The sequence below is a fragment of the Hyla sarda genome, chromosome 2, assembly GCF_029499605.1.
Source record: "Hyla sarda isolate aHylSar1 chromosome 2, aHylSar1.hap1, whole genome shotgun sequence".
NCBI lineage: Eukaryota > Metazoa > Chordata > Amphibia > Anura > Hylidae > Hyla > Hyla sarda.
The window spans coordinates 265252143-265272558 of NC_079190.1; the positions used below are offsets into that span (position 1 = coordinate 265252143).

At 41.3% G+C, this 20416-nt stretch overlaps 1 protein-coding gene across 1 annotated transcript in view; it reads left to right on the forward strand.

The window, feature by feature from the left end:
- The window catches only part of MANEAL (mannosidase endo-alpha like), a 78665-nt gene that overhangs the window by 53822 nt on the left and 4427 nt on the right, over window positions 1-20416 (forward strand). The window contains exons 2-3 of the mRNA XM_056557096.1: window positions 2584-3146; window positions 3255-3364. Of these exons, the coding sequence (XP_056413071.1) occupies window positions 2672-3146; window positions 3255-3364 (585 nt within the window). The 5' untranslated portion in view covers window positions 2584-2671. The remainder of the gene's footprint in view (window positions 1-2583; window positions 3147-3254; window positions 3365-20416) is intronic.

Here is a 20416-nt window from a genome sequence, read left to right on the forward strand (position 1 = left end):
GTGCGAACAGAGTCCATATCTTGGCGGAGCTCCTGACGCCTTTCGGAAAAACGCATGTCAATGCGAGTGGCTAGGTGAATAAGTTCATGAAGATTAGCAGGCATTTCTCGTGCGGCCAGAACATCTTTAATGTTGCTGGATAGGCCTTTTTTAAAGGTCGCGCAGAGGGCCTCATTGTTCCAGGATAATTCAGAAGCAAGAGTACGGAATTGTACGGCATACTCGCCAACGGAAGAATTACCCTGGACCAGGTTCAACAGGGCAGTCTCAGCAGAAGAGGCTCGGGCAGGTTCCTCAAAGACACTTCGAATTTCCGAGAAGAAGGAGTGTACAGAGGCAGTGACGGGGTCATTGCGGTCCCAGAGCGGTGTGGCCCAAGCCAGGGCTTTTCCAGACAGCAGGCTGACTACGAAAGCCACCTTAGACCTTTCAGTGGGGAACTGGTCCGACATCATCTCCAAGTGTAATGAACATTGGGAAAGGAAGCCACGGCAAAGCTTAGAGTCCCCATCAAATTTATCCGGCAAGGATAGTCGTAGTCCAGAAGCGGCCACTCGCTGCGGAGGAGGTACAGGAGCTGGCGGAGGAGATGGTTGCTGGAGCTGTGGTAGTAACTGTTGTAGCATAACAGTCAGTTGAGACAGCTGTTGGCCTTGTTGCGCAATCTGTTGTGACTGCTGGGCGACCACCGTGGTGAGGTCAGCGACAACTGGCAGAGGAACTTCAGCGGGATCCATGGCCGGATCTACTGTCACGATGCCGGCTGGCAGGTAGTGGATCCTCTGTGCCAGAGAGGGATTGGCGTGGACCGTGCTAGAGGATCGGTTCTAAGTCACTACTGGTTTTCACCAGAGCCCGCCGCAAAGCGGGATGGTCTTGCTGCGGCGGTAGTGACCAGGTCGTATCCCCTAGCAACGGCTCAACCTCTCTGGCTGCTGAAGATAGGCGCGGTACAAGGGAGTAGACAGAAGCAAGGTCGGACGTAGCAGAAGGTCGGGGCAGGCAGCAAGGATCGTAGTCAGGGGCAACGGCAGGAGGTCTGGAACACAGGCTAGGAACACACAAGGAAACGCTTTCACTGGCACTAAGGCAACAAGATCCGGCGAGGGAGTGAAGGGGAAGTGAGGTGATATAGGGAAGTGCACAGGTGTAAACACTAATTGGAACCACTGCGCCAATCAGCGGCGCAGTGGCCCTTTAAATCGCAAAGACCCGGCGCGCGCGCGCCCTAGGGAGCGGGGCCGCGCGCGCCGGGACAGAACTGACGGAGAGCGAGTCAGGTACGGGAGCCGGGGTGCGCATCGCGAGCGGGCGCTACCCGCATCGCGAATCGCATCCCGGCCAGAGGCGGTATCGCAGCGCCCCGGGTCCGTGGAACCGACCGGAGCGCTGCAGTGAGAGGAGTGTAGCGAGCGCTCCGGGGAGGAGCGGGGACCCGGAGCGCTCGGCGTAACAGTGACGCAATTAAAAACCTGAAAAATTGCACCCCTCTGCATGTTTCACCGTCATCAGGAGGAACAATTAGGCAAACCACCTACCATGTGCTGCAAACAAGTATTTATGGGGTTATCATTTGCACCGTCATCTTCCTGCACCTTCCATTCACCAATCCCTTCACTGCATCTATCATTTGTCATGGCAACCTGTACCTTCACATCCTATCCTATAGCCAATCACAGAGGCTAGTCACCCTGACATATTACCTCACATCATCTGAAGTCATCATAAGCCTCGCGCGATTTAACATGTAAGCCGATACAAGGATGCGCATCCTCAGAATAGAATGCGATGCGCGCAGTGGGGAACAAGTCCACTGTCATCCGCGAGGTTAAGGAAATGTCGCGCGACTTATAGCGGACATGGAGAACAGACGCCTGATGGTGACTTCAGAGGATGTGAGGTAATATGTCAGGGTGACTAGCCTCTGTGATTGGCTATAGGATATGTGAAGGTTGCCATGATGAATGATAGATGCACTGAAGGGATTGGCGAATGGAAGAGGCAGGAAGATGACGGTGTAAGTGATAACCCCATAAATAATTGTTTGCAGCACATGGTAGGTGGTTTGCCTCATTTTTCCTCCTGATGACGGTGTGGTGACACCGAAACATTCAGGTTTTTAATTGCGTCACTCATATACCTGTCAGAAGAGGTAGTGACTGTACACCCATGGTGGAATAGCCTGTAGGCCCCACCAAGAAAACAATAAATTGAGTAGTGGGTGCAGAACTATTGTGGTGTAAGAGCCTGTAGGCCACGCTACCTACCCACAGTCGTGCTGTTAATTAGAACAGTGATATAGACATTCAAGACATAGTGATGCCAATTTTAACAGTACCAATCACCAGGTCTTAATTTATGTCGTACTCATTAAAAGTTACATTTTAAGGTAGTTAGTTCCAAATGGGACTTTAGTGCCCCCGACTTCTGTCCTGGGGCAATTGTGAATATATTATGATTGTAGTCCCACACTTACCTCGTTTTTTTTTGTGTTTAGTGTGATAGCAAACATAGCTATAAGATAGGGTTTTAGTGGTCAAGGTATTATTTATACACATGTATATATATTTTTTTGTGTTACAGATATGCCTCCACAGGAGCTGATGTTGTAAGGTTCGCTTGATATCCAAAAAAGGACAAAGGTTTATAGATCAGAACATTGTTATCTGAGATGGCAAGGCTTCGAAGGAAAGCATGTATTGCTCTTTTCCTTTTTACTCTCTTTATTTTTGGAACTATGATGGGCTTGCGAACTTTAAAGCCCACAGATGGCTTTTCTGACCTGGCTCCTGGCCTAGAGCTTATGCCCTTTGGAGAACAATCAGAGAAGCGGTCTGCTTCCAGTGATGTTATTTCCCAACCACAAGGCACTGCAAATGCACCAGACCAAACAAAAGTGTACTATGATCTTCATGTTTTCTACTACATGTGGTATGGAAATCCTAAGTTTGATAACAACTATATCCACTGGGATCATGTGATGGTACCTCATTGGGATCCAAAAATTTCAGCAAGTTATCCAAAAGGTAGACATAGTCCACCTGAGGATATTGGTTCCAGCTTTTACCCAGAGTTAGGACCCTACAGTTCTAAAGACCCAGAGGTCCTTGAAGAGCATATGAGGCAGCTGAGGGCAGCTGCTATAGGTAAGCCAAAAAAAATCTTATACATCAGAACTGTCCTAGTGTGTTATTTACAGGTTTTTCCAAGACGTAACCAATGAAAACTGAACTACATATTTGTTTCTATTTAAGGAGTACTTGTGCTGTTGTGGTACCCCCCTGGTACAGCAGATGAGAATGGAGAAGCAGTGGAAAATCTGGTACCACTAGTTCTGGATGCTGCTCACAGATACGAAATAAAGGTAAGAGATATACTGTGGTCTTAAAAAATAGCTTAAAGGGGCACTCCGGTGGAAAACTTTTTTTTAAATGAACTGGTGCCAGAAAGTTAAACAGATTTGTAAATTACTTCTATTAAAAAAATCTTTACCTTTCCAGTACTTTTTAGCAGCTGTATGCTACAGAAGAAATTCTATTCTTTTTGAATTTCTTTTTTGTCTTGTCCACAGTGCTCTCTGCTGACACCTCTGTCCGTGTCAGAAACTGTCCAGAGCAGCATAGGTTTGCTATGGGGATTTCCTCCTGCTCTGAACAGTTCCTGATACGGGCATCAGGTGTCAGCAGAGAGCACTGTGGACAACACCAAAAAAGAATTTCCTCTGTAGCATCTAGCTGCTAATAGGTACTGGAAGGGTAAAGATTTACAAATCTGTTTAACTTTCTGGCACCAGTTGATTTAAAAAAAAGAATGTTTTCCACCGGAGTACCCCTTTAATAATGCAAGGGCTGTAAAGTTAATTCTTCCCTTCTGGGCAGGGGTGTAACTAGAATAGGCTGGGCCCCATAGAACAAAGGGGAAAAAGCTCTCCGCTGGGGGCTTTTTTTTCTTAATTATTCTGCTCAGTAACAGCGGTGAGAGTGGATATAGATTTGCCGAAAATGTCCAACAGTTATATTGAATCCATATACTTCTCAAGATGAGAAGAGGCATCTGCCTCTTCATTCTAGCAATCAGTGGGGGTATTAGCAGCCAGGCCCCCACTGATCACAAATTCTGAAATGTCCCTATGATGTGTCAGATGTTTAAAGGCGTTTTTCCATCTCATTCAGTTCTACCCTATCCACAGATTGTGAACTATGGACCACTTTTGGCCAGCTACCGCTCCTTTCATTGTCTACAGGGCCGCCAAATATTTCCAAGTGATAATGTTCAGGGGCCCCTTAGAGTATGAGTGGACAGTGGCTGACCAGGTACGGGCTTCACCATTTATTCCGGTGGTTGTAGCAGTAGTAGTAGTTGCCATATAGCATAGATCGATATAGAAATAGATAGTGCACTACAGCACTCACCAAGATAATCCTTTGTCCTCTACTGTAGTGGTAAGAGGATCTGATAAGAGGTCTCGGCGGTGTTGCACTTGTGTAATGTTTGCAGAACTAGTCTGTCTGGATCTCTCTGTGAAGATGCACTTTTTATCTTGCTGCATTTAAAGTGTTTTACATGAGAATGATCCAAGCTTTACACTAGTCATGCCAGTTTTGCAAAAGTGGGCGCAGTTATGTAAATTTCATGTTTTACATGATAAAAGGGCGAGGGTCCATTTTACATAAAAAATTTCACACCAGCCGTTTGCTAGTGTAGAAATCACAGAAATGGTTGTTGGTTTTTGTTTCTGTTAGTTTTTTGGGAAAAAATGGTGTTATTTAATTAATTGAAATTATTATTATTATTTTTCATGGTCACTGCACCTGCACTCACATTTAACCCCTGGACATATTTTATCCATATAGTTATCGCTTGTATGGGCACTGGTAATCATGAAATATTAGATGAGATACTTCCGCCAGAATTTTCTGTGATTTAAAATTAGGCACCACCTTGGCAATTTTGGCGCAAAAAAAAATCTATTTGGCACCATAAAAAATTGGAATTTTTTTACGCAAAAAAACAAAAGTGGCACAACAATGAACATATTTGTATATTATCAAAGCATCACAAGATACCTTTGAAAATGTGATGAGAAAAAATAAGTGTGAGGGGTACTCTGGTGGAAAACTATTTTTTGTTTTGTTTTTATCAACTGTTTTTATCAACTGGTGCCAGAAAGTAAAACAGATTTGTAAATTACTTCTATTAAAATTCCAGTACTTATTAGCAGCTGTATGCTACAGAGGAAATTCATTTCTTTTTTAATTTCTTTTTTGTCTTGTCCACAGAGCTCTCTGCTAACACATGATGCCTGTATCAGGAACTGTCCAGAGCAGGAGAAAATCCCCATAGCAAACCTATCTTACTCTGGACAGTTCCTGAAATGGACAGAGGTGTCAGCAGAGAGCACTGTGGTCAGACAGAAAATAAATAAATAAAGAAAAGAACTTCCTGTGGAGCATAAAGCAGCTCATACATACTGGAAGAATTAAGATTTTTTAATAGAAGTAATTTACAAATCTGTTTAATTTTCTGGCTCCAGTTGATTTAAAAAAAAAGTTTTTGTTTTCCACTGGAGTACCCCTTTAAAGGGTAACTCTCATCAAAAAAACTTTTGATGTATTATAGATTAATGTATGCAGAATAACTTTACAATTGCATGTTATTAAAAAATATGCTTCTTTCTATTTCATTTTCCACTTTGAAGAAATGACCACTAGGGGTCTCCGTACCAGTCCTGGCAGCAAGCATTTCAGACTCATGCTGGAGTCCTAAACACTACGAGCTGCCAGTCTGCTTTGTTCACAAAGGAGAACACTCAGAGCTGCCAGCCTGCTTTGTTCACAGCCTGTTTGGCTGTGAACAAAGCAGGCTGGCAGCTCTGAGCATTTAGGACTCCAGCATGAGTCAGAAATGCTTGCTGACAGGACTGATCGGGAAAAATACCATAGAAAGAAGCATATTTTTCATTAACATGCTATTGGAAAGTTATTCAACATTCATTAATCTAAAATATATCAAAAGTTTATTTGATGAGAGGTACCCTTTAATATCGCTGGAACAAAAATTACAGTAGTTTTTTAATATATCCCCCAGTGTGTGTGTATATCTAGGTATTGATGGATACACACCTGCAGACAAACACATTTATTTTCAAAGCAACAAATATTTAGGGGGTCCATACGAAGAGAATCCTCACAGCCTGCCCTGCGCCTCTCTGCCCCTCCTCCATTATTCTAACGGCAGATGTATAATTTGACCAGGGTCTTTGATGGCAGTATTGCCATGATGGGGCCCCCCTGTCTCACAGGTCCCAAAGCAGTTGTCTGGTCTGACTCTATGGGCCCTACGGTACTTCTTCTGGGGAAACGTTAGTTACTTATAGGATATAATAGAATGCAAAATATATGCAAATATGCCGCACGTCCTTTATAAACACACCAATTGCAGTCTTTTATAAATGTAAACTTATTCCTAAACACATATTCATATTATTTTTTATTTATTGAAAAATAGGTACAATTTAAATGATTTTACTTCCATAAAAAAAATTTCTTAAATGAACAGTCTTTATAAAAATTGTGTTTTTTTTTTTTTTTTTTTTTTTTTTTAATAGACAGCATCCTCCATAAATTCTATAGTAATACTGGTTTTATTCTATACAAGTCAATGGCTTGAACTTAAAACTGCATGTTTTATTTTTGCAACGTTCATTGTAATTGTTAATTTTTTTTACATTTGTAAATCGAGAAAAAAGTTAATTCTTTAAAGAATACCTATCACCAAACTAAACTTTTAATATATTGTTCCTTATGTAATTATAAGACACTTTGCTATTTACTTGCTGTTAAAATTCTCAACCTTTATATGTTTTTTATCTATCTATGTTGGACATATTTTTGTTCCACCATATATCGTGTTTAGTATAATTTCTATCTATATCCATTGGGTCAGTTGGTGCAGATCGGAACCAATAGACTTATCTATGTTCTGCCTATGATCATAGGTTGAACTCTGAGAATCAGAAGGGATAGGTTTTTATTCCTGGAAACATGAACTTGTGCCTATTCTGTGATCCTGAACCTCTATATCCCCCGCACTCTTAATTTTGTATATTTCTTATCTAAGTTGTTTTTTTTTCATACTCTTTTAACCTCTAATTAAGATCTATAAAATTGTGCCATAATTTCTATGAACCTTAGGTTCATATTTACATTTTAGCACTATGATTGTGGATGGAGCATGCGCGCTTGAAACTAACTTCTGTAACCCGTCCGCATCCATTATACCCGCCTACTATGGGAGTAGCATCGCACGTCATATATCATATGACGCAATGGCCCCGGTCACCTGATGCGCGCACACACACGTGGTGTTTGTTTACTTCCGACACCTCGCGCTTCTTAGCAGCGGGACCACGGCGTCTGATGCCGCTTCTGGGGCACTGTATATCTGCCGATACGGACTTATCAGGTAAGTCCGATGCCTGCCAACAGCATATTGATTGGACAAACAATGAGAGGGGAGGGTCCAGGATCCCTATTTTAACCTCAGATAGGCACAGTCCAATATGGCCACCAGCAGTTTCCACCCTACTGTATTCCATCCGCCATCATGGGATTGTCCATTTACACCATATCACCCCTCTATTGTCCCCTGAAGAACTGAGGGGGTGAAACGCGTAGGGACTGCAGTCCTCCGATCCTAAAGCGGTCTGATAAGTATCCCACTGCCCTATCTGTGTATACTTATATCTATTGCTGTGTTTCTTTTGTGAATCTGCATTTGGATATATGTGGTACTGACCAGTGGACCACATAGAGAGTCACATGTATGGTATATATCCTGAGCTGTGAGTCATCTTAGTTGCCTATGGCAACCAATTGTGAATCCTTCTTATTGGTTTATATTGAGTAGCGAGCTTTGGAATAACATTGTCTTTGACATTTCTCTGGATGCACCAGGTCATATAAGTGAGGTTGTGAATTTTGGACGAGTTGTCTATAGCAACCAGGTATTTTGCTCTATCTGATTATGCTTGTACCTTGTTAAGACCTAACTACTCAAACCTGGGACACCATGATAGATATATATACCGATATATGGCTCAGTTTGCAGGGATCTGCGATATATATCCTGCTATAGTCATCGACCAATACTATACTCTATTAGGTAACAATTAGCTCTTCATCCTTTATCTGTATATAGTATACACCTATTACTTTACATAACATCTCAGTGAGATACTTACACATTTTATTCTCTACATTATCTGACTATATATGTATGTAGGTTAGGGCATCCTCCCTGTCCACAGAGTTAGACAGGGCGCCCCAGTGAGACAGAGAGCCACCTTCCTACTTGTCTCTGAAACAGGGCTGTTCCAGGGCATACTAGGGTAGGTTCTGGAGCGGGCCGCCCTTATCAGGGTGTTCACTCCGCCTAGGTTTAGGCCTAGAGTAGGGTGACCATCTAGGGTTAGGATAGCCACAGGGGCACTTAATATCTAGCCCGTGCTACCCCCAGGTCCTACCCATACCTACCCCGCCCTTATACCCATCCTTTATTGTAGGACATCCTGTATATATCCTGTATATATTGAAACACTATACTGCTACTGGGTCGGGGGATCTGTGCATTTTTCTGTAAGTCTGCAAAGGGTCAACTTATCATAGTTGCGGTGCAGCAAAAGTGGTCTGAATGACCAAGGTGTAATTTTTGTCTCCTCTGGTTGGATGTACGATATTTGGGTACAACACCAGAATTGTTATATGTGTTTTTTTGATGGTCTATATATTTTATAGTGATATAATAAAAGTGAAGTTTTAATGTTTTCTGTGATTCACTTTATATGTTTTTAAAGTGATTGAAAAAACGGCCACTAGGTGGCTCTGTTCTGTTCCCTGCACAAGTTAAACAGTTAGTTTGGTCTCCTCCCTGCCTGGCAGGAGACCAAACTCAGGAAGTGTGTGCATTGCATGGCAAGGCACAGCTCTTGCAGGCTTCAGTGACGTTGCGCCTGTTGGGGAATGGCCACTTTCTCTTGCCGGGAGCTTACACAATGTGAGCAAGGGGAAAGGTGTGATACACAGCTTTTTGAGGCTCGGGAAAAAAATTAAGTGCACGAGGGATGTTAGGAGTGGTATGGAAATGTAACCTGAGTTAGTTTAGAAAATATGGTTGGATAAAAAGTACTCTTTAACAAAAATGTAGAACAAATAGGGATGAAAAACTGACAACTTATAAGAAAATAAGGAACTAAAATGGATACAATATATCATGACATATTGGCCCTGATTTATCAATCAGCCTGAAACCCTAATTGTCTGTTTTTTTCCCCATAGCAACCAATCACAGCTCAACTTTTACTTTACAAGAGCTTGTTAACATTGAAAAGCTGAGCTGTGATTGGTTACATAGTTAGTATGGTTGAAAAAAGACATACGTCCATCAAGTCCAACCAGGGGATTGAAGTGAAGGGTGTAAGGGGATAAGGGAAAGGGATGTAGTTTTATAATTCTGAAAATTCTGGTTGCTGTGTGAAAAAACAGACAATTAGGGTTTCAGGCTGATTGATAAATCTATCCCATTATTTCTGTGTTTAGATTTTTAATATATGTGTAACATTTCTTAAAGGGAACTTGTCACATTAAAAATGCAGTTTAATCTGAAGGCATTATGTTATAGAGCAGGTGAAGCTGAGCTGATGACATGTAGAAAAGTTCCAGGATAACTCTCTGCTCTGTTCATGTAAATCTCTGCTTATTCTGAGCTTAGTAGTCATGTGGGAGGTCCTACACTGTAACTGACAGATATCTGGGTATTAGTGTGAACACAGGGAGCTGTCAGTCACTGGGTAGGACCTCCAAAATGACTACTTAGATTTGGATGAATAAATGACAAGTCTACCTGGAACTGTTCTCACAAACTAGTTATAAATCTGCTCAGCTCCTCCTGCTCTAATATAACGCAATGTGACAGGTTCCCTTTAAGGATTTGCAGTGAGATCTGCAGTGGAATATTTCTGTGGCTGAATGTCAATTCCATCTAAAAAGGGGTTGCTCCTGCATCACGCACATGGATTTCTGTACACCCCATACAAATGAAAGGGACATTCAAATCCTTTTTTTTTCCAACAAATCTGTCACTTATAATTTTACCCTTAGACACAGTGGGTGACAGCAGTGAAAAGAACCAATTTCCTTTTGTATAACTGCAACCCCTATGAATGTCTTCCTCCAATATACACAGTGGAGGAGAGTGGACTGTATTGTAGCAGCAGCAGTTTTCTTTCATTTCAATCACTGCACATAGCTAGTAAATGATTTTGTAGTAGTCTTCAATATCATCAATCATTTATGTCAGTGCACAGTGCTGTATTATCGTGCATGGCTGACAACATTTGTGCAGTTTTCATAAATACAATACTGACAAAAAAAAATGGCACCCCTGTAAATGTGCTTTTATAGAAAACCCCCTCAGAGTATTGCTGAAAGGGGACTTAAAGAACTACTCCAACAGGAATTTTTTTTTCTAATTATGCCTGTTTTGTGGAGTACAAAAACAAATATCTACTTACTTCTAGCACTCTCACAGTCTCCTGCCGGAGTTCTCACCTCTCTTTAACTTATCAACAGCAGCAGAAGTTTACTGCTTAACCCCTTAGGGACTCAGCCCATTTTCACCTTTAGGATTTTTTGCAATTCTGGCAACTGTCACTTTATACATTAATGACTCTGGGATGCTTTTACCTTTTATTCTGATTCCGAGACAGTTTTTTTGTGTGACACATTCTACTTTAATATAGTGGTAAATTTTCGTTGTTATTTGCATCCTTTCTTGGTGAAAAATCCCAAAATTTCATGACAATTTAGCATTTTTCTAACTTTGAAACTTTCTGCTTGTAAGGAAAATGGACATTCCAAATAAATTATATATTGATTCACAAATACTTTATGTTTACTTTATGTTGGCATCATAAAGTTGACATGTTTTTATTTTTTGGAAGACGTCAGAGGGCTTCAAAGTATAGCAGCAATTTTCTAAATTTTCACAAATTTAAATGTGAATTTTTCAGGGACCAGTTAAGTTTGATGTGGATTTGAGGGGCCTTTCTGTGAGAAATACCCCATAAATGACCCCATTATAGAAACGACACCCCTCAAAGTATTCAAAATGACATTCAGAAAGTTTGTTAACCCTTTAGAATAATAAGAATAGCAGCAAAGTGGAGGAGAAAAATCTATATCTGCATTTTTTACACTCGCATGTCCTTGTAACCCCATTTTTTTTTTTTTCATTTTTAAAAGTGGTATAAGGAGAAAAAGACGCCAAATTTTGTAGCCCAATTTCTCTCGAGTATGGAAATACCTGAAATGTTGGCATAAAGTGCTCTGCGGGCTGACAACATGGCTCAAGAGTGAAAGAGCAACTGTGGGGATTTGGAGAGTTTTTGGGGGCCATATTGCATTTAGGAAGCCCCCAGGGTGCCAGAACAGCAAGAACAGCAAAAAAAACTTCCACATGGCATACTATTTGGGAAACTACAACACTCAAGGAACGTAACAAGGAGTATAGTGAGCCTTAACACCTCAGGTGTATGATGACTTTGCGTTAAAGTTGGACATGAAAATGGAAAATTCGATTTTTAACATTAAAATGCCGGTGTTACCCCAAATTTTTCTTTTTCACAAAGGGTAATAGGAGAAAATGCCCCGCAAAATTTGAAACCCCATTTCTTCTGAGTATGGAAATACCCCATATGTGGACATAAAGTGCTCTGCTGGTGCACTACAATGCTCAGAAGAGAACGAGCAAAATTTGGCTTTTTTAAAGATAATTTTGCTGAAATTATTTTTGGGGGGCATCTTGCATTTAGCAAGTCCCCAGAGTGCCAGAACACCAAAAAAAAAAATAAACAAATGGCACACTCTTTGGGAAACTACACCTCTCAAGGAACATAACAAGGGGTATAGTGAGCCTTAAAGGGTACTTTTCATTTATATATTATAGATTAATGTATGTAGAATAACTTTCCGATAGCATGTTATTAAAAAAATATGCTTCTTTCTATTTAATTTTCCATTTTGAAAAAATTACCTCTAGAGGTCTCCCTACTTTTTATAGATTTCAGACTCATGCTGGAGTCCTAAATCTCAGACTGTAGCCGGGCACCAACAAGCTCAGCTGGCAGCTCTGAATCTTCTCCTCTCTGTTTTCAACTGCATTTGCAGAGAGAAGAAAGATCGGAGCTCAGATAGTAAAATGAATGAGGGCATGCAGTAAGGCAGAGTCAGGAATATGCCCTGCTGTGCTATGAGCACAGTGCTGGCTCCTACCTGTCTGATTGACAGTCAGGGAGCAGTGCTGAGCTTGTCTGTATCCCGGCTGCAGTCTGAGATTTAGGACTCCAGCATGAGTCTGAAATCTATAAAAGGGCTTGCGGCCAGGACTGGTAGTGAGACCTCTAGTGATCATTTTTTCAAAGTGGGAAATTAATTAAGAAGCATATTTTTTAATAACATGCAATTGGAAAGTTATTCTGCATACATTAATCTATAATGTATGTTGTGGTTCGTGGCTTTGGGGTTGAATTATATCTGGCTCCAAGGGTCCACGACCAGTTAAAATCTGCAGACCATGCATCTGGGACACAAAATGTCCGACAAAAATGGCTGCCACCGTGCGGTGTTGTGAATACAATATATTCACAGACCAGGTGCATAGACACTTAACTGAGCAGTACTACCGGAGACCAAATGCATTCATAAACTCCCCACAGACCAACCTATTTAGGAATTTTGGAAGAGTTATATCCTAATATCCAATGCACAAATTAACACTAAACACCCAAATACTGGCAGAAATAAAGATGTTTTAATATACAGCTAACTAAAACACACTCTAACTAAGAGAGAAAAGAGAAAAAGATTTTACAAATAGCTAGAAACTTAAATCTGCAGTGTAAGTAGACACATATACAACGATTATAGTAGAAAACACTATCCGTTGGCTATTTAGGTGGATTTTCCTTAAAATATACAACTATACTAAATGAAACACACAGAGAATATAATACTGAAAAATACTTAGCTTCGGGGACCCTTTACAGCAAGTATGAGCAACAAAGACAGGCATGGGAGTAGCTTCAGTCCTTTGTTTCAGGATTCAGGCCCAAACAGGAAGTCGAATGGCCAGGTGTGTTGGTATCCAGCCCCGCAATAGAAAGAAGAGAGCGGTCCCCTTTGAATGGGCTTTTATTTAGATGGTCTCCGCCCCAGCCAGCCCCCAGGTGGTCTGTCTAATGTTACAAAAGCCCCTGTAAGCATGCCTTGGAGACCCCCTACTATAAAGATGATCCTCCATCTTTTCTTTTGTCTAAACTCCATGCGGCCTTCTAGGACTAGAATCACAAAATATAGCAAATAAAATGTATGTCATTTTCATGTCCATAACATTCCACCTCTTGATTCTAGTACCAGGAAACCACATTAGAGTTGCTTGCTGGATGGGTAATCCTCTAAACTCAGTATTCACAAATTATTAAATTAACATTAGGTAGCCCTAGATTCTTGCTATCAGCTTACATAGATTATGGTAGACATCGCCCGCATTGTTCACTATGTAGCTATAGCACCGACTCTACTGTTGCCAGTAAAGGGATAGTCTAGGTCTTAGGCGAGTGATGGAGCTACTGTCCTCATGTTGTAGCTTCTCTTGAGACAGTTCATTTAAAGCGTCCTCTGTGGTGTCCAAAAGCCTTTTCCAAAATTTTGGAGGGAATCCTTTGGTTCTGGGTTCTCCTGTCTTGTGATGTCATCCAAAACCCAGTCTTGACGACTTGATCCTTGTCATCTTCCAACCACGGGATGCTGGGGAATAGGTAGCCTTCTTCACTCCATTAGAAGCGCTGGTCATCTGGTCATCTGTTTGTGGTGAGCTTGGATTCTTCTGATTGGAGGTCCATGGGTTGAGCGGGGTTACACTGCCACTAATCTGCTGAATGGAAAACAAACATGTTTAGAGTCACTTTCCAACAATACAATTTTAGTATTTCCAGGTCCATCAGAGATTCTCTTCGGCCTGTGCTGATCAGTGAACCTTGGAACAACCCAACACCAGACACAGTTGAACTCCACTCTGCATATCCACACTCACTTTCCCAGCATTATTCCGATCATTGCTAACTAATATTTGAGTGTGAGTGTTACCTCAGTCCCTCTAGGCATATTGCCTTCTAGTGGGAGGAATAGCTATTGCTAAACCTTCCCCACCTCTTGAAAAAAATAAATCAAAGTGGTTAGTTAGTTTCTTCCTAATTAGTTTTCCCCACAAATTTGGGGAGGCTCCTGTAAATGTCAACCCTAAACTAACAAATGAATTGTCATTTTTACAAGTAAGCCTATGGCATGGCCCTAGTGGGCAGAAAGAAAGTTTAGTCAGTATCTTATGTACCGCCATTTTTCTCCAAAAGACAAAACAAGTGAACACTATTTACATGCAAAAGGAAGGTGGCCCTTGTTCACTCTTTAGTCTCCCTTCCCCCGTTTGACCAACAGGGGGCATGGGATCCTCCACCTGTATATACGGTTTCTGTAAGAATATTGCTACCTGTGCACACAACTCCTCGAACACGTATTTTGTAATGTCATCTTTCATAGGATTAAACAGATGAGGTTTATATGGGAAGCTGAGAGATTTCTCTGGAAACTGTTGTTTGGAGGAAGAATGTAGATTTCCCTTCCCAGTCTGTTTGGATTTACCTGGTTCCCTCTGCTTCATGTTTCCAGTAGAATAACAACTTGTGGAGATATGGCCACTATGACCACATGTAGTACATTTAGCTGAACAGTGTTTCGTTTTGTTACCATGTGCCTTACAATATCTAGCTATATGGCCTGAACCACCACATGCAAAACAAGACTTTACCCTTTTAGCCGTATTTACTATCTGGGTCTCATTTTTCATAGCTGATCTATACCGCTTCACTGCCAGAGACACACTTCTAACAACTCTTACACTTCTCCAATTTGCTTTGCATTTCCCCTTACTGTTAGTCAATTTCTGTTTATTGCACAATTGAGAACCAACACTGGGAACTTCTACAATCTCACTCTCTAGCGCCCCCTTATTTGCACTTGAAACACAGACCTTATCAGAGGGTAAATTTGCTGTGGAATGTGGCTGTGAATTATGGGAAGGGGCCACACCAGACACCATTTTGGGGAACTCGCTTTTAGCAATCTCATTCCTCAACTCCCGGATTTCAGCATAAGACTGAGACAATTTTTCATCAGTATCTATACATTGGCTCTCCCATTCCATTAATTCTGATTCCAACATGCAAATCTGCTTATCTTTATCACAAATCACCTGTGTTTTTGTCTGCAACTCTTTCTCAAGTTCCTCATTTCTCTGCACCTCACATTTTAGGGCATGTAACAAAGTCCAGCCCACTTCAGCCGCAGCTCGGCTCTCATTTTTGGGATAAACCCCTAAATCAAGCTTCAGAGCCATACCTCCTATCTCATCCCCCATCTCTGGGTAAACCGGTGCACCATAGCGTACAAGCTCTTCTGCTACAACACTCCATTTTCCCATAGTGGTAGCCCAATGTGGTACAGCCCCAAATTTGGGCCTTCTATCCTCAATCAATGAGCAAAACTTCCTTCTAATGAAGCTCATTCTCTCAGTCAGATATACTTGGAATGTGATCAGACAAAGGAACCTCAAGTACAATATCAGAGGGCAGGACAATCACCAAACACATACACAAACAGGCTACACTGGGGTATCTCACTTGTGTATACGCCCTCCCACACTAGATAATACAGTGGAGAGTTACAGCTCGCACAACTAAAGGTACAGTCACAATATGAAAACACATGTACAACAGGAGACTTTCAATATGCTTTACAGTCTGTGTCTAAACTATCATGTATGCAATACAAACAACCATTACCTAGAAAAGCAATGCTATTAATTACCAGTGACAAATCACTAAATAACTATCATGTATGATATTCAAGTTACCCTTAAAACAAGGAACACAAAGCAGCAGTCTATTAGGATCCTGTAAAATTAGTACAGTGCTACACGAGATAACCACATCTAAACAGATTAACCTATTGTATAAGAGTACAACAAAACATGCCCCTCCCCCGACCATGTGCTTTCTTTGTCCCTAAAAATGGCCCCCAGCTATGTATAAAACGGAAGCAGGAAGTACAGGCCAACATACAAATCACCCTTTTAGTTTAAAAGCCCTTTGAAGACTACAAAGTTATTCATCAGAAAAATATTCCTTTATAAAAGTTTCATAAATTAATTATAATTGTTAGGAAAATTAGTTAATATGGTCAATTGGTTACTAATATTCATAACTCCTGCAAAATCCCATCCTCGTCGCCATTTGTTGTGGTTTGTGGCTCTGGGGTTGAATTATATCTGGCTCCAAGGGTCACACGACCAGTTAAGATCTGCAGACCATGCATCTGGGACACAAAATGTCCGACGAAAATGGCTGCCACCGTGCGGTGTTGTGAATACAATATATTCACAGACCAGGTGCATAGACACTTAACTGAGCAGTACTACCGGAGACCAAATGCATTCATAAACTCCCCACAGACCAACCTATTTAGGAATTTTGGAAGAGTTATATCCTAATATCCAATGCACAAATTAACACTAAACACCCAAATACTGGCAGAAATAAAGATGTTTTAATATACAGCTAACTAAAACACACTCTAACTAAGAGAGAAAAGAGGAAAAGATTTTACAAATAGCTAGAAACTTAAATCTGCAGTGTAAGTAGACACATATACAACGATTATAGTAGAAAACACTATCCGTTGGCTATTTAGGTGGATTTTCCTTAAAATATACAACTATACTAAATGAAACACACAGAGAATATAATACTGAAAAATACTTAGCTTCGGGGACCCTTTACAGCAAGTATGAGCAACAAAGACAGGCATGGGAGTAGCTTCAGTCCTTTGTTTCAGGATTCAGGCCCAAACAGGAAGTCGAATGGCCAGGTGTGTTGGTATCCAGCCCCGCAATAGAAAGAAGAGAGCGGTCCCCTTTGAATGGGCTTTTATTTAGATGGTCTCCGCCCCAGCCAGCCCCCAGGTGGTCTGTCTAATGTTACAAAAGCCCCTGTAAGCATGCCTTGGAGACCCCCTACTATAAAGATGATCCTCCATCTTTTCTTTTGTCTAAACTCCATGCGGCCTTCTAGGACTAGAATCACAAAATATAGCAAATAAAATGTATGTCATTTTCATGTCCATAACATTCCACCTCTTGATTCTAGTACCAGGAAACCACATTAGAGTTGCTTGCTGGATGGGTAATCCTCTAAACTCAGTATTCACAAATTATTAAATTAACATTAGGTAGCCCTAGATTCTTGCTATCAGCTTACATAGATTATGGTAGACATCGCCCGCATTGTTCACTATGTAGCTATAGCACCGACTCTACTGTTGCCAGTAAAGGGATAGTCTAGGTCTTAGGCGAGTGATGGAGCTACTGTCCTCATGTTGTAGCTTCTCTTGAGACAGTTCATTTAAAGCGTCCTCTGTGGTGTCCAAAAGCCTTTTCCAAAATTTTGGAGGGAATCCTTTGGTTCTGGGTTCTCCTGTCTTGTGATGTCATCCAAAACCCAGTCTTGACGACTTGATCCTTGTCATCTTCCAACCACGGGATGCTGGGGAATAGGTAGCCTTCTTCACTCCATTAGAAGCGCTGGTCATCTGGTCATCTGTTTGTGGTGAGCTTGGATTCTTCTGATTGGAGGTCCATGGGTTGAGCGGGGTTACACTGCCACTAATCTGCTGAATGGAAAACAAACATGTTTAGAGTCACTTTCCAACAATACAATTTTAGTATTTCCAGGTCCATCAGAGATTCTCTTCGGCCTGTGCTGATCAGTGAACCTTGGAACAACCCAACACCAGACACAGTTGAACTCCACTCTGCATATCCACACTCACTTTCCCAGCATTATTCCGATCATTGCTAACTAATATTTGAGTGTGAGTGTTACCTCAGTCCCTCTAGGCATATTGCCTTCTAGTGGGAGGAATAGCTATTGCTAAACCTTCCCCACCTCTTGAAAAAAATAAATCAAAGTGGTTAGTTAGTTTCTTCCTAATTAGTTTTCCCCACAAATTTGGGGAGGCTCCTGTAAATGTCAACCCTAAACTAACAAATGAATTGTCATTTTTACAAGTAAGCCTATGGCATGGCCCTAGTGGGCAGAAAGAAAGTTTAGTCAGTATCTTATGTACCGCCATTTTTCTCCAAAAGACAAAACAAGTGAACACTATTTACATGCAAAAGGAAGGTGGCCCTTGTTCACTCTTTAGTCTCCCTTCCCCCGTTTGACCAACAGGGGGCATGGGATCCTCCACCTGTATATACGGTTTCTGTAAGAATATTGCTACCTGTGCACACAACTCCTCGAACACGTATTTTGTAATGTCATCTTTCATAGGATTAAACAGATGAGGTTTATATGGGAAGCTGAGAGATTTCTCTGGAAACTGTTGTTTGGAGGAAGAATGTAGATTTCCCTTCCCAGTCTGTTTGGATTTACCTGGTTCCCTCTGCTTCATGTTTCCAGTAGAATAACAACTTGTGGAGATATGGCCACTATGACCACATGTAGTACATTTAGCTGAACAGTGTTTCGTTTTGTTACCATGTGCCTTACAATATCTAGCGATATGGCCTGAACCACCACATGCAAAACAAGACTTTACCCTTTTAGCCGTATTTACTATCTGGGTCTCATTTTTCATAGCTGATCTATACCGCTTCACTGCCAGAGACACACTTCTAACAACTCTTACACTTCTCCAATTTGCTTTGCATTTCCCCTTACTGTTAGTCAATTTCTGTTTATTGCACAATTGAGAACCAACACTGGGAACTTCTACAATCTCACTCTCTAGCGCCCCCTTATTTGCACTTGAAACACAGACCTTATCAGAGGGTAAATTTGCTGTGGAATGTGGCTGTGAATTATGGGAAGGGGCCACACCAGACACCATTTTGGGGAACTCGCTTTTAGCAATCTCATTCCTCAACTCCCGGATTTCAGCATAAGACTGAGACAATTTTTCATCAGTATCTATACATTGGCTCTCCCATTCCATTAATTCTGATTCCAACATGCAAATCTGCTTATCTTTATCACAAATCACCTGTGTTTTTGTCTGCAACTCTTTCTCAAGTTCCTCATTTCTCTGCACCTCACATTTTAGGGCATGTAACAAAGTCCAGCCCACTTCAGCCGCAGCTCGGCTCTCATTTTTGGGATAAACCCCTAAATCAAGCTTCAGAGCCATACCTCCTATCTCATCCCCCATCTCTGGGTAAACCGGTGCACCATAGCGTACAAGCTCTTCTGCTACAACACTCCATTTTCCCATAGTGGTAGCCCAATGTGGTACAGCCCCAAATTTGGGCCTTCTATCCTCAATCAATGAGCAAAACTTCCTTCTAATGAAGCTCATTCTCTCAGTCAGATATACTTGGAATGTGATCAGACAAAGGAACCTCAAGTACAATATCAGAGGGCAGGACAATCACCAAACACATACACAAACAGGCTACACTGGGGTATCTCACTTGTGTATACACCCTCCCACACTAGATAATACAGTGGAGAGTTACAGCTCGCACAACTAAAGGTACAGTCACAATATGAAAACACATGTACAACAGGAGACTTTCAATATGCTTTACAGTCTGTGTCTAAACTATCATGTATGCAATACAAACAACCATTACCTAGAAAAGCAATGCTATTAATTACCAGTGACAAATCACTAAATAACTATCATGTATGATATTCAAGTTACCCTTAAAACAAGGAACACAAAGCAGCAGTCTATTAGGATCCTGTAAAATTAGTACAGTGCTACACGAGATAACCACATCTAAACAGATTAACCTATTGTATAAGAGTACAACAAAACATGCCCCTCCCCCGACCATGTGCTTTCTTTGTCCCTAAAAATGGCCCCCAGCTATGTATAAAACGGAAGCAGGAAGTACAGGCCAACATACAAATCACCCTTTTAGTTTAAAAGCCCTTTGAAGACTACAAAGTTATTCATCAGAAAAATATTCCTTTATAAAAGTTTCATAAATTAATTATAATTGTTAGGAAAATTAGTTAATATGGTCAATTGGTTACTAATATTCATAACTCCTGCAAAATCCCATCCTCGTCGCCATTTGTTGTGGTTCGTGGCTCTGGGGTTGAATTATATCTGGCTCCAAGGGTCACACGACCAGTTAAGATCTGCAGACCATGCATCTGGGACACAAAATGTCCGACGAAAATGGCTGCCACCGTGCGGTGTTGTGAATACAATATGTTCACAGACCAGGTGCATAGACA